This window comes from Rhyacophila brunnea, unplaced genomic scaffold, assembly GCF_057557595.1.
Source record: "Rhyacophila brunnea isolate RB1 unplaced genomic scaffold, BYU_Rbru_1.0 scaffold_16, whole genome shotgun sequence".
NCBI classification, from domain to species: domain Eukaryota; kingdom Metazoa; phylum Arthropoda; class Insecta; order Trichoptera; family Rhyacophilidae; genus Rhyacophila; species Rhyacophila brunnea.
This window is the reverse complement of record NW_028232816.1, coordinates 4,726,031-4,741,540: the sequence shown is the minus strand read 5'-3', so window position 1 is coordinate 4,741,540 and position 15,510 is coordinate 4,726,031. Positions and strand designations below refer to the sequence as shown.

Sequence of the window (15,510 nt, the reverse complement as noted above, 5' to 3'; positions counted from 1 at the left end):
ATACCTAGCTGCATCTTTACCAGAATAACCAGACACATAGAGACGCTCATTTGAGCGGAGCGTGCTGCATGGCATCTTTGGATCCACCAATGAAACACAGTTGATGAATGAGAATGAGTGTGGAAACGAAGATAGGTACAATTATGAGCTCTACGCTTTGTATAGTCATAAAATTGTGCCAATTTAGATGGATAGGCTTAGATATCATGTATAATAAATAATCTGATTTTGTCGGAAAGCAAACGAAAGCCTGGCCGGCCTCAGAGTTAGATTTAGAGACCTTGGGCGTCCTAAACTGGAGGAAAACGACTTTAGACAGATATGGATGGATTGATGCAGATGCTGGAGGAAGCCACGATTTCGTTTTTGGTTTGTTGTTTATTGTCTTTTCTGATATCCTTTGCTCCAAAGTAACGCTCGATTTTGAGCGATATCTATTCATTTGGATGTTTCGATGAATCGGGATGCACATTTAGGTTCTTGGACAAGCGTTACATAATTCCAGCGACATTGGCCCAGATAAATTCGCGCACGCATTTGACATTCTGCGAAATGAAAAAAAAAACATCAAACGCATGTCGAAACATCTGAACGCGGCTCGGGAATTCGTAATTCGAAAATGGACTCACGGTATAAACTTGACTTTGCCGCCAAAAAGATGAAAAGCGAAAGGGACGCCGCTATCTCAACTGTTTCTGTTTCATCTGCGTCTATGTTATTGTGCAGGTTATTCTAGAGGTGTTCGGAAAAGTTGGCACTAAAATCTCTTCCATACATTCGCGGTGCAGTAATGACGTACCGCGTTATGCAATCGCCGGGGAAATTGGTATCTAAATTGCGGATGCTCTAGAGATAGTAATCGCATACACCCAATTTTGTTGCTTTATATGTTTGTGAGGGGGTCGTAAACAGCGGTTGTCGAACACAGATATATTTTTATGCGATTTATCTACGACATTCTATCCGTATTCAATGAAGTTATGGTTATGAAATATGCGTAGATGTAGATACCTATGATCTTCGCTGCCATCTACATCCACGAGCTTTATGACTTCGTGGATCCAGCGCGTTTTACGGCGTTCTTGTGGTCGTTTAGTGACCCTTAGATACCACTATATGCCTGTATTTGTCCAGCGGTTGTCCACTCGCCGAGCGACATGTCCACCCCAATGGAATTTTATCTGATTAAAAATCTCTATCAAATCGTTTACTTCTTGTCTGCCTCATTGTCAATTTACTTAATTTTTTCCCTTCTTCCTTATGCCCAACATACATCTTTTCATGCCAAGTTTCACCTATTGTTATTTGCGATTGTTTATCTAAATAATAATGGTTTTGCCAATGAAACCATTGAAAATAAATCTCAGAGCATAAACGCGTGACGTTTTTTGCCACACATGAATCTACAATGAGAAATTACCACAGGTAAAATTATTCATTCATAGTACCGCGTTTACACGTACCTACATGGATTTACTATTGACAGTTCCTACATATTATCGCGGCCATAACAAGAAAATGCACGCGTAAACACGCATTATCGTGCAAGTTTGTATGCATGGATCAAAAAAGTTCAGCAGCTTCTGAATTTTCACGCAATAATTGAAACTATTGGCGCAGTTGAGCAATAGTGGCAAACTGCCGGAAGTAAAACGAACTACACCGCACAGAGCATTTTTGATGTCACAACCTGTCAAATAGCACGATACAATTTCAACATGGCGTCGATTGGCGAGACAGTCAGCACTTTTACATGTAAACAGTTATTATCGTGATAGTTTATAATAAGTATATACTATTGGTGCCAATAAATATATGCACATGTACATGCACTATAAAACTTCAAAAAGTAAAATTTCAGCTACACTTCATCTCTATAGAGCAGAGGTTCTCATGTGCGGCCACCAGAGGATTTTGCTGCGGCCACCGACATCATTTTCAGTATTTAATTTAATTAACTGGGCTAACGTTAAATAATAATTATTACGTTGTTGGAAATGAGTCATGACCAAGTACTTAAAAACCATTTTTAATACCACGGTTGAAAAATTTTAGTCGAAGGTATACGTTGACCAAGAATCAAGTCAATTCAAAGAATTGGCGACAATTGCTTTATTCATATTATCGTTTTTCCTACTACTGTATACTATGAAAGATCATTCAGTGTAATTCACTTCATAAAAAACAAATATCGAAGCCAGTTGACAGATGTAAACTAAGAAGCAGTGGCGCACCCAGGATTTAATATTGGGAGGGGGCCCAAGGACGAGAATGTAAATTAGTCCTATAGGCTCTTTTTCTTCTTCACAGCCTAATTTCTCGTTTATCGGTATTTTGTCTATTGAACTCGGTGTACCTACACCATGGTCCCCACATCCTAAAACGGGCCCTCAGGCTAGGATATTTGGCGGGCCCCCTACCTACCGCTGAGATTAAAGGCAGTGTGAAACACTACATTAAAGTTTTTCAAATTGTGTTTTAGTTCAAATTAAGGGTACTTATACAGTGAATTATTGGCGATTTTTAATACATCTACTTTAATAATGGAGCTGTCGAGTATCGACACATAATAATCAAAAAATATATTGCACAATTATATACTTAAGTAAGTAATTGAAAATGTTCATGGTCATGAAGTATAATAGCGCCGCAGGCGACTTTTTTTGCTATTGAAGCTAATTTATGATGTGTGTTTATCTCACTTATCTGGTCAACCCGACACGCTGGGCCCCCAGGCTAGAGCCCTGTCAGCCCTCCCCAGCCATGACCTCCACTACTCCGGAATTCGGGTGGACACCGAGAATTTTTTGACAGTTTCATTAGGGATTGGGTTTCTAAAAAAACCTGACATTAGTGTTTCGAAATTTTTGTGTTAAAATTATAATAAAAAATATAAAATAATATAAAAATTATAACAAAATATATAAAATAAAGAAATTTTTCTAAAAAGGGTGCTGGAGAATTATTACAAATCATTTTTTTGCCTGGTTTTTATTTGTCTAAGCCCAAAGGTATAGTTTATTGGCTTTCAATTTCAATGTTCATTCATGAAAAATCATTCTGATAATTTTCATTTTTGGGGGGTGCCAGGGCCCCTTACCCCCCCTGGGTGCGCCACTGCTTAGAAGCACCCATGCGGCTCGCATTGCAAAAATAAGTATTGAGGAATATCCATTTGCATTATTTTGAAATAAATAGATATGTACTAAAATGTTCAAACGTCTTTTATTAAATGGACTTAATCTATAAATAAATTGATCCATTTTTTAGTAAAATAAAATTTAGCTTTAATTTTTTCAATCACAACAAAAAGTGAAATTTGGTGCGGCCACCAGACGTTTCTATAGAACTGTCAATGTCAATTGTGCGGCCACAGCTAAATTTTACATGAGAACCACTGCTATAGAGTATAGAAGAATGTATTTTTCAACCTCTTTGGCATAACTGATTAAGTATGTCATCGGCCTCCAACCCTTAAAATTGGTGGAAAATTGGTGAAATTGTTGATTTCCCCACGTGTTGTCGCTCTCGTGCGAGGTGACAAGGATGCGCGCGTGTGTCCGACAACGGGCCTGTCTCCCCTCTCGCTCTGACTGTGGTACGTTCTATTTTCGAATTTGACTCTGCGCCTACTGGCCCCAATATTTTGATTTCGCGGGAACGGGCGCCATTAATGCCGTATCATTGATCTCGATAATGACAGCTCGGATAACGCGAAACGTAAATCGCATATTGATGAAAATGGCAGATTTACTACCTGACGTAGGTATGCACGTGCTAAACTGGACATACAGATGGGTAGCTGTTCCAGAGTCGTATACATATTTTATCTCTTTAATCATAATATTTTCGCAATCCATTAGAAAATTCATACGAGTTTTTGTTATTTTATTCTGGATATTGGTTATGGAACCTCTATGTAACGAATATGTTCGTTTCCCTAATTTGAATTATAGGTAAGTAATCGTCTTATCTGATCATTAATTAGGCAAAACTGTCAATCTGCCACTGTGGAACAGGGTTAATGAAAGGGAACCAAAAAATAATGGGGAGTGTGCTGTGAAAAGATACAATTCTCCAGTATGGAGTTATATAGGATAAACCAAAATATAATATGTGATTTTCAATATGTTGTTTCTATACTTAGTATAAATCATAAACTAAGCCCTTACATACTTGAATTCAAGGGAATGGATAGTGTACTTAATTAAATTCGACTTAATATTATTTCATATATGTATTGGCGTATCAAAACAGACATTTTAGCATATATAAAATTCTTGCCAAAAGCAATACATTGATCATTGTTTTTAAAATGAATAATTATAGGTATAAAACAATAAAGTTAGTTATGTAAACTAAGTTACAGACTTTAAAACAGAACTCGAGTCGCCATTTTGTTAACGGAGCTACCAATAGAAGAAGAGAAAATAATGTACTTATTAGGTACCTAATGTAACCACACGTATCTACCACAGGTCAATTCGAAAATCGAATTGCCTTCAAACTTCTTAATACGGAATGCTTATACAATAGTTGGAGTACAAATACTGCTTTGGTCCTGCAGGGCTATTCTAACTAGTTAACACGTTTCCGTTATTTTTCTTGATTCAAAATAACACGGATATCACTCGGGGTAATTCCGTATACAGCGTAACCAATTAGAATGAAGTTTAAAAAGTATGTTGCAGTAGTACTACTCAACGACATTTGACAGTCATGAGCGGCCGTGTTAAAAAACATCACTCCTAACAGTTAACTTCCCAGGATTATTAACTGCTTGAATACTACATAATAATATTATCATATTTATCACTATTTTATTGATTTTGGAGTTAAGTGATGAGTTAAAATAGATGGTATTTTCTGCCACCGTCTTCAAGTAGGTATTCCTAGTAATTTGTTCGTACATTTGCAGCCATTTAGTTATGTCTATTATGTGGCATTTGATTATTTATCGAGATAGCGTCATTGGCATATTATTGGCACACCGTCAAAAAGACGTCTTGATAGATAACGCGGTTTTCCATTATACTTTCCACATGTTGAACGGGTGCTTTATGAAGATTTACGATTTCATTCTACCGGAAACAACATGTGGCAAGTTAATAATATAATGTTACTTCATATTGTTTTCATAAAATATTAAATAACGCAATATAATCTAGATTTTGCTTTAGTATTTTTATTTTATTTTTTGTAACCTACTTATTATTTTTATTAGGTAGTTTAATTTTGTGGAATTTAAATCTTACTTCAAGTTCGTAGGGATGTTCGGTTTTCGCAAAAAGATTGATTTCTGGAATCGAGTCGATAAAAGTAATAAAAAAATCGAATGCAAAATAAGTAGGTACCTATGTATCGATTTTTTTTCCGATTCGGTTCTTGTCATTTCATCACACAAATTCTTCATGGCTCGGGTGTCTTATTATAACTGTCAAAAAATAAATCAGGAACATGTGGTGTCTTTATGAACTAAGTCTGAAAAATCTGTAGACTTTGCAGGAATTGTGTATAATCAAGGATATATTATATTTTCTCAGAAGTATTTTCAAAATTATCCATGTTCAATAATTAGAATGTTACATTCTTAAGTCTTGTGAATTATACGTTGAATAAAAACAATAGTTAACTAAAAAAATATGAGCAAGTTCAAGTAAGTTACAACAAAAAATCTTGGAGTGATCCGTGACATCGTTTAGTAATTAAAGTAATACCTACTTTGATTTAAAATACAAAATCCGATTGCAAATAGTAGCTCAATTTGGAAAGCGCTTAAGTGAGTATTACAATCCATTTTTAGTTAAAAATTGTCGCAATTAATATGGCTCCTTTAGCATACTGGTCTATGTGCGTGGGCGCGATACCCGAGAGATGCAGGTTCGATCCTGCGGGGTTGTCTTACTTTTTTCAAAAAGATTTTTTCTAGTGGTTGTAATATAATTTCTCAGAAGTGTTTTCAAAACTATGTATAATCAAGGATATATTATTATTTATTATGTACTAAAATGGTGTTATTCACGTAGTAATATATTATACGTCACCATGATAATAATAATATGTTGATTTTTAGAATGAGAAAAGACAGGGCGTCATAATTACATTTATTTTTTACAAAGTCTACAGATTATTCAGGTTTAGCTCAAAAAGATACTGCAAAGTCTTAACATTTGACCTTTACACGGCACGTGGGCTCAACAGATTTTGAATACGTATTTCGAATTTTTTTCATACCGTTATATTATGTACCTTTCTAAAACTTGAATAAATTCTTCTAAAAGTTGGTAATATAATTCACATGTACCTACTTACCTAACCCTTTATAGTAGTGTAGTAAAGGAAGTATAAGAAAAATAAATGATTATTTTAAGTGGACCCTTTTGGCCTTTTATATTTCAAAGAAAATCAATCAAGTAATTCGTTATACAAAGAATGGATTTCTTGTTTCGCTTTTTTTTTCTTTTTAGAAATCTTAAAAAAGAAAAACTTTTCTAAGAAAGTAAAATCGGCAAATAAAAATCTTAAAATGTTACGAAGTGCGTGCTGTTTTTCAATTTACACTAAAAAGCCAATCATTTTTCTTATGTTTTACATACCTACGTTTTCTTTTTACTAAGTATATTATAATAGTAGTCTTTAGTTTAGTAATCGATTATGTTTCCCCGAAACAAGGTAATGACATAATCATAAAATGATATATGTATCTCAGTGGCGAAGGGTAACTTTTGGAAAGAGCTAGGCTGTAGAGATCTGATAAAAAGAGCACACTTGTCAGGTATACTTACGAGAATAGTACGATATTTACTACTAATGAATAGGTACACACTAGTAAATGACAACGACACACTAATTCAATGAAACTTCAAAAACTTATTGACGGCATAAAAATGAGCGATGTGTTTAAATTACGTATCTTTCAAAACATGTATACCCATCAAAAATCATTAGATAAAAATTTATTTTTATTTATAAAAAACAATCTATACCTACTTACTTATTTATTAATATTCGATTAAACGCCGTTGAAATATTTTTTTTAATTATCTAATTATTAATGATTTTGGACAAAGTGCGCAGTCGTGACAACATTATTATGCGCGAATGTTTTAGGCTCTGCGATAGGAGCTTACCTTATTTCGAACAAATCAGCAGACTTGCTGCGGTTACGCTACGGTACGGTTTACGTTACGGTTTTGCTACGAAATATACGAAGTATACGAAAAAAATTCAGAATTATTTGACACATAATCGGAGATTTATTTACGTCGAGACGTCGCGGCGTTTATTCTTTATTTACGGCGCGCCGTGGTGAATTTTTTAATACCTTTGCAGTTGTTTTGTAAACTGTGTAATACTGTAATACATTCCTACATATACGACATCTCTCGTTGGCAAAATAAATTATTTTTATATAACATAAATAATGAAGTGATTAAGTATATAAATATGTCAATATGCAATTAAAAAATATTTTTCTTAAGAAGGTGGGCTTTAAATAATCGCCTAGTATGCAGTCTTCGCCACTGATGTATCTACTATCTACGTTTATTATCTAAATTAATTCACTGATTTCATGGTCTATTTACATATGCAAATGCTAATTATACGGTAAGGAAAGTATTTGCTTTTATAATGTATGCCAGTTATAATATGAAATCGAAAGTTCCTTAATACTTAGTCACTATACAGAAGAAAACTTCTCGATAGATTGTAGCCGAGACGAAAAGCGATTTAGAAAATTGTTGGCAATGATTATCAGGCCGCCGTTATGTTACCTACATATTGCATGATCGCCATTTTTTACCTGTGACCAATAATTCAATTTTGTCGAGCGTGTTTACAATATTAGTTTTTTTTATTTATAGATAATAGTCAACCATTTATTTTGGTACTATCTTCCTAATTGCTTTTTAGCAGTCGGCATTTTATGCATCACGTCGCAGTGATGGATATCATAAGATTTTTCGGAAAGAAAATGTACACAATAAAGTCCAGAAAGCCAAATTGTCAACGCAGTGATTGGGAAAATGCTACCCTTATACAGAATATATTTTATTATATAGAATATACTAGCTGACCCAGCAAACGTTGTTCTGCAATATAAATTATTTCTAGTGAATATTTTGGTTGTTAAATAAAAAATAACGAATGTATCGTAAGTGTGTGGGGATGGGATCTATGACAGAAAGAGAAATAGAGCGCTGTAGACGATGACCGCCGATAAAAACAAAAAAACATCAACCATTCATTTTCTCAATTCAAAATGAGTAATGATGTTCATAATGAATGAATTACCTGTGGCAGGATCTCGTTCTTTACTATTTATGCAATATCCGTTTTGTACCTTCCAGAAAATTAGCGGATATTGGAGAGCGTTGTATGAACGGTGTGTGTCAGCGATGAACTCCAGATTATTGTTTCTTCTTCGAATCACGATTTCTCGCGTCGATGTGCGGTCGCCAACCATGATTCCAGCAATGTCGTCAACAACAGTCGCATTGAATCAACGTACGTGCTCTCCAGCTGGTGTTCTATCAGGATTGATGACAATAGCGTGATTGTCACTTTGCAATTCGTGCATGTGTGCTTTGAAGAATTTCAATAATTCATTGTGTTCATTCAACAGGGCGTCCAGTTCGCCGACGATGCGCCTGGCATTAGGCGAATTGAGGCTATTGTAGCCGCAACGTGCATCCACATGATTGATGTCCTCACCGCCGCGCCCATGAAGTAGATTTGTAAAAATGTATGTGGTTCGTTTGGCATTGGCAGCAATGAGCCTACTTTGTGGTATACTTGACCTTTGATTTTGAACGTTGAATGGAATTGTTGACCATTTGCCGCAGTATTGTGAACTATTTCTGTTGCTCCGGACGAAGTCATTTGGAAGCATGAATTGAATGTGTGAATGGACTTCAGGAACAGGTTTGAATCTGGAACCGTGCCGATGAGCAAGCCGTTCAATGGTTCTGGTGGTATCTCAATTTCTGGTAGTTGCACTTTTCCTGATGCGCAATACATCCCGGCTGACTCATGTTTAAATTTGAGCGCATGACAATGGCGACATTCTTTGTCCATAGCACCAATCAGCACTTTCGGATGAGCGGAATATTCAATATCTGGCTCGTACTCGAATGCGAGACGAAGGAACGAAGCGAATGTAAATGTTCGATGTACTTGGCGTTGTCGGTCATTTGCTCTGCGTGTGTTAACTACGAACCGGCGCGCTTGGCTCCGTTCCAATTGTCGTTGTTGATTTTGTTCAGCTCGTGCCTCTTGTGATTGAAATGTACGCAATTGCGACATGCTCACACGCACGTTTTTGTTATTTTGTTGGATTTGTTCGTCTGTTCTTTCTGCTCTACTATTTCGCATGTTTGTTGCTTTATTCGTTCGACGGCCCAAATGGCCCCCCTTGCGTCTTGCTGGCATTGTGCACTGTAATACACGCACATAAAAATAGATAAATTAAAATAAATCGTACAAAATTTTGCACGCACTGCGTTGTGATATGCCGAATGAAATGTCAAAATGACGCGACGCTTCTCTTGAATTCTTCTCGGATGAAGCGCCATCTGTCATTCAACAACATAAATAATTTCGTTCTGTTTGAAATACGAACGACGGTTAAATTGAAAATTAAAAATTGTTCATACAAAAATAATAAAATCGCGATTAAAAAATGGGAGGTTGGGGGTTGGAGGGTGAAAATTTGGGGTTATAGGTATATTTTTATGCCAAATAATAAAAAAAATACAAAAAAAAAATTGTCAAAAAATAAAAGAAAAATTTTCTGGATAGAGATACCCTAATCACATAGCGGTATGAAATATACTTGTTGACCTATTCTCATACCTAACAAATATACATAAAAAAATTCATAAAAATCGGTCGAGCCATTTCGGAGGAGTTCGACCACAAACATCGTGACACGAGATTTTTATATATATAGAGATTATACAGAAGAGTCGCACAGCGAGGCATGGAGAGGTGTATGTTGGGCATCACGCGAAGGACCGTAAGAGAAACGAATGGGTTAGGAAGCAGACAGGAGTACGCGATGTAATAGACGTTGCCAAAACAGCTGAAATGGAGATGGGCGGGGCACATTGCTCGCCGAAAGGACGACCGCTGGAAGAATGCCGTCATCCAATGGTACCCAAGGGTCACGAAACGGCCGCAGGGTCGACCTAAAAGCCGCTGGATTGACGGACTGATAAAGTTCGGCGGAAATACGTGGCCGCGAACGACACAGGACCGAGAGAGTTGGAAGAAGCTTGGGGAGGCCTTCATCCAGCAGTGGATTGACCCCGGCTGATGTTAATTTAAATGCATCACACATTGCTCACTGTAATTTATTCTACATTAAACGGAAAAATGTGGTGAAAATCATCAAAATTTTGACATGCACGTCTGTTGATGTTTAGAGTAGATTTCCTTTTACGAAACATATTCTCAAAAGTTGTAGGTATTACCTAGGTATTCACTTTCCTTCCTTCAATTATCGTCCCTTGGCAGTGTATGGCCAGCTTACCCTAGAGGAACGGTCACAAAGTACGTTGACAAAAAACGCGTACATTCTTACATTGTAATTTGTGTTTGAGGATTAATTGGGAGATTAATGGACATGATAATAATATGATGTTGTTGCCGCAGCGTCCTAGGCTAGTGCGTATCTACTTCTGTTTCTTTATTGAGAAGTGTGTTTCCTTATATGGACTACCTATACTCGTAACATGTGACAGCGCGCGAGTTTCTCTTTTGATATAAACACAATCAAAGATTTATTTTATAAATATTCTTTTCCGACCATGTCTGATACTAATAAGATCATGTGGGCCTCCACAGAGTGGAGGTTTGTATAACAGATTTTATTTTTACGAGAAATGTATTAGGTCCACACTCTGACTCATACACAAGTTGAAAAACAATATCTGTACTTATCAGGCCCACGATTCTAACCCGGGACCACGACGCTATAGGCCGACGCTTAAGCCGCTAAATAAAAACAATCAACCCTATAATTAATAGTGTTTATACCTAACACTTTTTTCTTGTGAGTTAGGTATGTTCAGCAGTAATAATATTCAATGAAAAATTGCATATTATAAAACGACGCGTACCTATGTGTTTGTAGTATATTATACAATGTAAACTTTTGTTTTTCGAGGGAAATCTTACATACGGGGTTTCCCAGTTGAACGCCGTTTTTAAACGATCAGGGGCGAGTGGCCATTTTGTATCGTTTGATTGATAACACGTCTGGTTATAGTACCTATAGGTATAGCTGTATCGGACATTAAATAATGAACATGAAATTAAAATGGCCGTCATCCGATCTTGGAGGTTTATTAAAAAAATTGTCGATAAATAATAATAATTGATAATCATGCATATGGAAACACTTTTCTTCATGTTTTTCCGCTTCTAATGTTTTGGCGCGTTATTTGAATTTCGAACGTGTCGTGTGTTCACTCGCTAGATTATTTTTTTGTCATATCCATCGCTTCCTCCACAAAATATGTCTTCGCTTACGATAATAGAAAATCGGGAATGTTTTCTATTTAGAATATAATTACCTACGCGTTATTCTTTGGTGAAGAAATAAAAGTCGCACGTGATAATATGAAGCAGTGGCGGTACAAAAATAGATTCGTGTTTGTACATTGACATACACTGAAAAATTTAGGACCGTGTCGTCAAACGCATACAATAAAATGTGCCACGTCGTTACATTAAACGCCCATCATAAAATCCATGTGACGTGACGGAAATTCGTATGAAAGAAAAATGTCGATATTATTAATATTGTACATACTGTATCGTCCGTAGTATGAAGATATATTTTTCTTTTTGTGCCATATTCATTATCGGACATCGACGATGAATTGGGAAATGTTTTACCTGTCCCCCGTTGCATTAAACAGGATGGAACTCAGAGTAATGCTATATAGAGAGCATGGCCCCCGCAAAGGGGGGCTGACAGGGCCCTAGTCTGGGGGCCCGGGCTCAGGAAGGGTCCGGCGAAGCGAGTCGACCAGATAAGTAACACACATCACAAAATTTGCTTCACTAGTAAAAAAAGTCGCTATTTTCCTTCAATGATATTATTATTTTAAATTATCTGGTTGTACGATACAATTTTTAATTCTCTATCGATACTCGACAACTCCATAATTCTAATGGATGTATTCAAATATACAAAAAATACTATACACATTCATTTTACCGCGTACACTATTTGCAAAACGCTACTGTAGAGCATCACACAGCCTTTATCCATAGCGATATTTAAGGGGGCCCGCTTCAGGATGTGGGGGCCATGATAGAGACCGCCTATTTTTTTTTGGCAAAATGAAGCCGTGTTTCTTGCGTATAACGCCCAGTAGAACCTCGATTTTATTATTATCAACTTAACTATGAAACGTTATACCGTCGTGTTGCTTCTCGGTACAGCCACCAAATTTAAACACAACATAGATAACCATAAATGTTCTACTAAAATAACTACCACTATCATTATATTTAACACAAAATAAATAAATTTCAGCAACACGTGCTCTCAGTTTTTAAACGATTGTAATCAGTCAAATCCATATTTGCCGGGTACGTTTTCAAAAAATATTTAATTCAGCCGTAGAAATTCTATCTTACTCTAACGCATATAGCGGAGATATAACCGTGCCGAATGCTTACTCACTCGCACTTATGGTTCGTTTTTGTTCAGGCCTTGGGATGGAACGTTGACCATTAATCAATCGCTGGTATTTTTGGGCTACGACGTTCTTCAAAAAATTTTCTCTTACACCATAAGACCTAAAATTATAAGATGTGCATGTTATGTGCCTCCACAAGGTGGGGATTATATTAAAAGACTTTTTACGACAAATGGTTTTTGGCCAATTGGCCATGTCATTTTGGTTCTTGTGCTAAATCAAAGCCGTCGGGTCAACCCAGTGACACGGCTTTGTGACTGTCGCTCTACCGACTATACCGCCGTCGGTCCACAATGAAATATAGATAAGAGTATTATATCGAAAAACAAATAATTGTCCGTGAGACTGTGGGGTCTTTTCGGGGGGGGGGATCTTTATCAAAATACAAATGACACTTGATTGATGATTTGATATTGACAACAACCGTAAGTTTTGGTACCTACTGGCTGGCATTGGCTGTGCAAAGTTTTCAATTTGAGCGGAAAATTGTTTTTTTTTTTGCATTTAGAGCTAAAATAATCTCAACTTTGATTCTGTGCAGTGGATTTTTATATTGCGAGACAATTCCTGGGTATTTTTTAAAAACGATAAGCTCTCGACTGGTTAATTTTCAGCGGATTATTTTTATTGGATTGCAAAGCCGAAACTTTTACCCTGATCACGGGTCGTGGCTGAAAAAGGTTAAGAAACCATTGTTAATTGTCGCTTTCATCTTGAACCATGAATCGATTGAAAGCAATTTTATCGTGCAAATTTTTTTGAAACAAACATAAGCAAATTGCATTTGCAGCAGGAAAGATAGCATTTTAACACAGCCATAGGTATAGGTTTAATTATTGATAGAAGTGTGATAATTATTTAAATCTTACCTCTATAAATAATGGACATGGGTACATAAATATCTGAATGATACAATCGTAAACTAAAGAGTGTCTTTAGCAAGAAAACACAGCATATTATCATAAGAAGTTTGAGGAACGTTTATGCGATCATCCATCATTGTACTTTGCACAATAAGGTCATATTATATACCATATAAAAGGAAATAATGGCACTTACAACCAATATTGATATAATGCTCTTAGAATTTGCTTTCTACTAAAAATTAATTTTAAATGCATCGGTTTTACGTAGGTATTCTTCCCTAGAAAAAATTTAAGACTAACACCTACCTAGTTCATAACCTTTTTAATTATTTTATCAGGTAGTTAGTACTAGAGATTGCAATACAGGTAAACCCAGTATTATTCGATACCGAAAAATCAGACAATACCGACATATCGTCTATTCAATTTTAAACTATCCTAAACGCCAATTTTTCGAAATACGTTTTTTTACATTAATCGATTCTCTATGAAATTTCCAACATTTCTGTATAAACCTAAATGCATAGGATTATATTGAATTTAAGAAACAATTATTTTCATGCCACTTCTTAAGTATCCTAAGTGAGATTATTTGCCAATGTATTAAATTTTTCATAAATTTGAAATTGGTAAAAATTCCCCAAAATTTATTGTAATTTGAAACACAAAAAATGATTTTTTTAATATTTTGATATTACAGAACTATATCGAATTAAGTATAGGTTCATAATTTCTAAATTTCGCTTTCCTGCACACTTTATGATTTAGCGTTTAGGATAGTTTAGAATTGAATAGACGATTTTCAGTATTGAAAGTAGAAAAATAATGTGTTAATAAATTAACACAAAAGCTTTGAAATGAGTCTATTTTTTATTGGGTTACGCGATGCCTGGTTTACTTCCGTTGCGTTCCAACGCCATTGGAGATGACCAATGACACGTGCTATAAAATATTAATATTTTAAAGAGCTTTATACCTCCTATTGAATACCGGTATTCAATAGGAAATACCGAAATACCGGTATTAATATTTTCATTCGGTATTGCAATCCCTAGTTAATACAACATAATCAATTTTGCAGCTGGTATATGGAAGGCTCTGGGCTCAAATCCCAGCTATGGCGAATATTCAATATTAGTATGTAGTTTAAAGCTATCAATGACTGATATTTTTTTACCCCATTAAAGTGATTGAACGGAAAGGCTAACAAGCAGTTCTAGATGATACTAGACAGCTAGACCCTCACGGGCTACAGACATTGATGTGTGGTAATAATAACTACCATATAAATAAACTGTGGCTTAATTTATTTAATTTTAATTTAATTTTCTATTTACCCTGATTTATTTATACATAAAAAACTCAACATTATTAAATATCATAGTATTACAATATTATTCATTTGGTATATTATTACGTCTTGATGATGTTCGTTTGGATTGTTTAGAAGAATGAAACAATTATTTATTAGGTCAAATAGGTAGATTTAATTTTTTAAATTGTAAGTTTAACAAACGATAGTTATTTTGTGTTGTGTTAATTTTCAGCCGATGCCCATAGGGGGTATGCGCCCTCCGATGGGAGGAGCTGGGGGTGTGGTGCCTCCTCCCAAGTCCTCTGTTGGATTCCTCATGCCACTTTACACCCTCTGCATTGTGGTTTTCTTCCTCTACACAGTCTTCAAGGTAAACATTATATAGGTACTTATTTATAAAGGTAGTCATTGGAACGCGGTCACCGAGACAGCACCAGCAATAGGGTCTAGGACGATTTGGCGCCGGGACAACTGGACGCTACGCAATTCGAAAATAAATAGGCGTTAGGTACTTATAGGTACTTAAAAAAAAAATAATATTATTATTTACATTTAAATTATTATAAGTATTATGATTTAATAGTTGGTAAGAATTTAAATATGCACACGTAAA

General features: G+C 35.6%; 2 protein-coding genes across 2 annotated transcripts in view; both read left to right on the top strand.

Moving 5' to 3' along the window:
- LOC147074236 (uncharacterized) overlaps window positions 1–15,510 on the top strand; it is a 626,724-nt gene that overhangs the window by 425,811 nt on the left and 185,403 nt on the right. The gene's annotated exons all lie outside the window — the stretch shown is intronic.
- RIC-3 (RIC3 acetylcholine receptor chaperone) overlaps window positions 1–15,510 on the top strand; it is a 57,728-nt gene that overhangs the window by 12,932 nt on the left and 29,286 nt on the right. Inside the window, exon 4 of the mRNA XM_085943934.1 lies at window positions 15,130–15,267. Coding sequence (XP_085800060.1) covers window positions 15,130–15,267 — 138 coding nt within the window. The remainder of the gene's footprint in view (window positions 1–15,129; window positions 15,268–15,510) is intronic.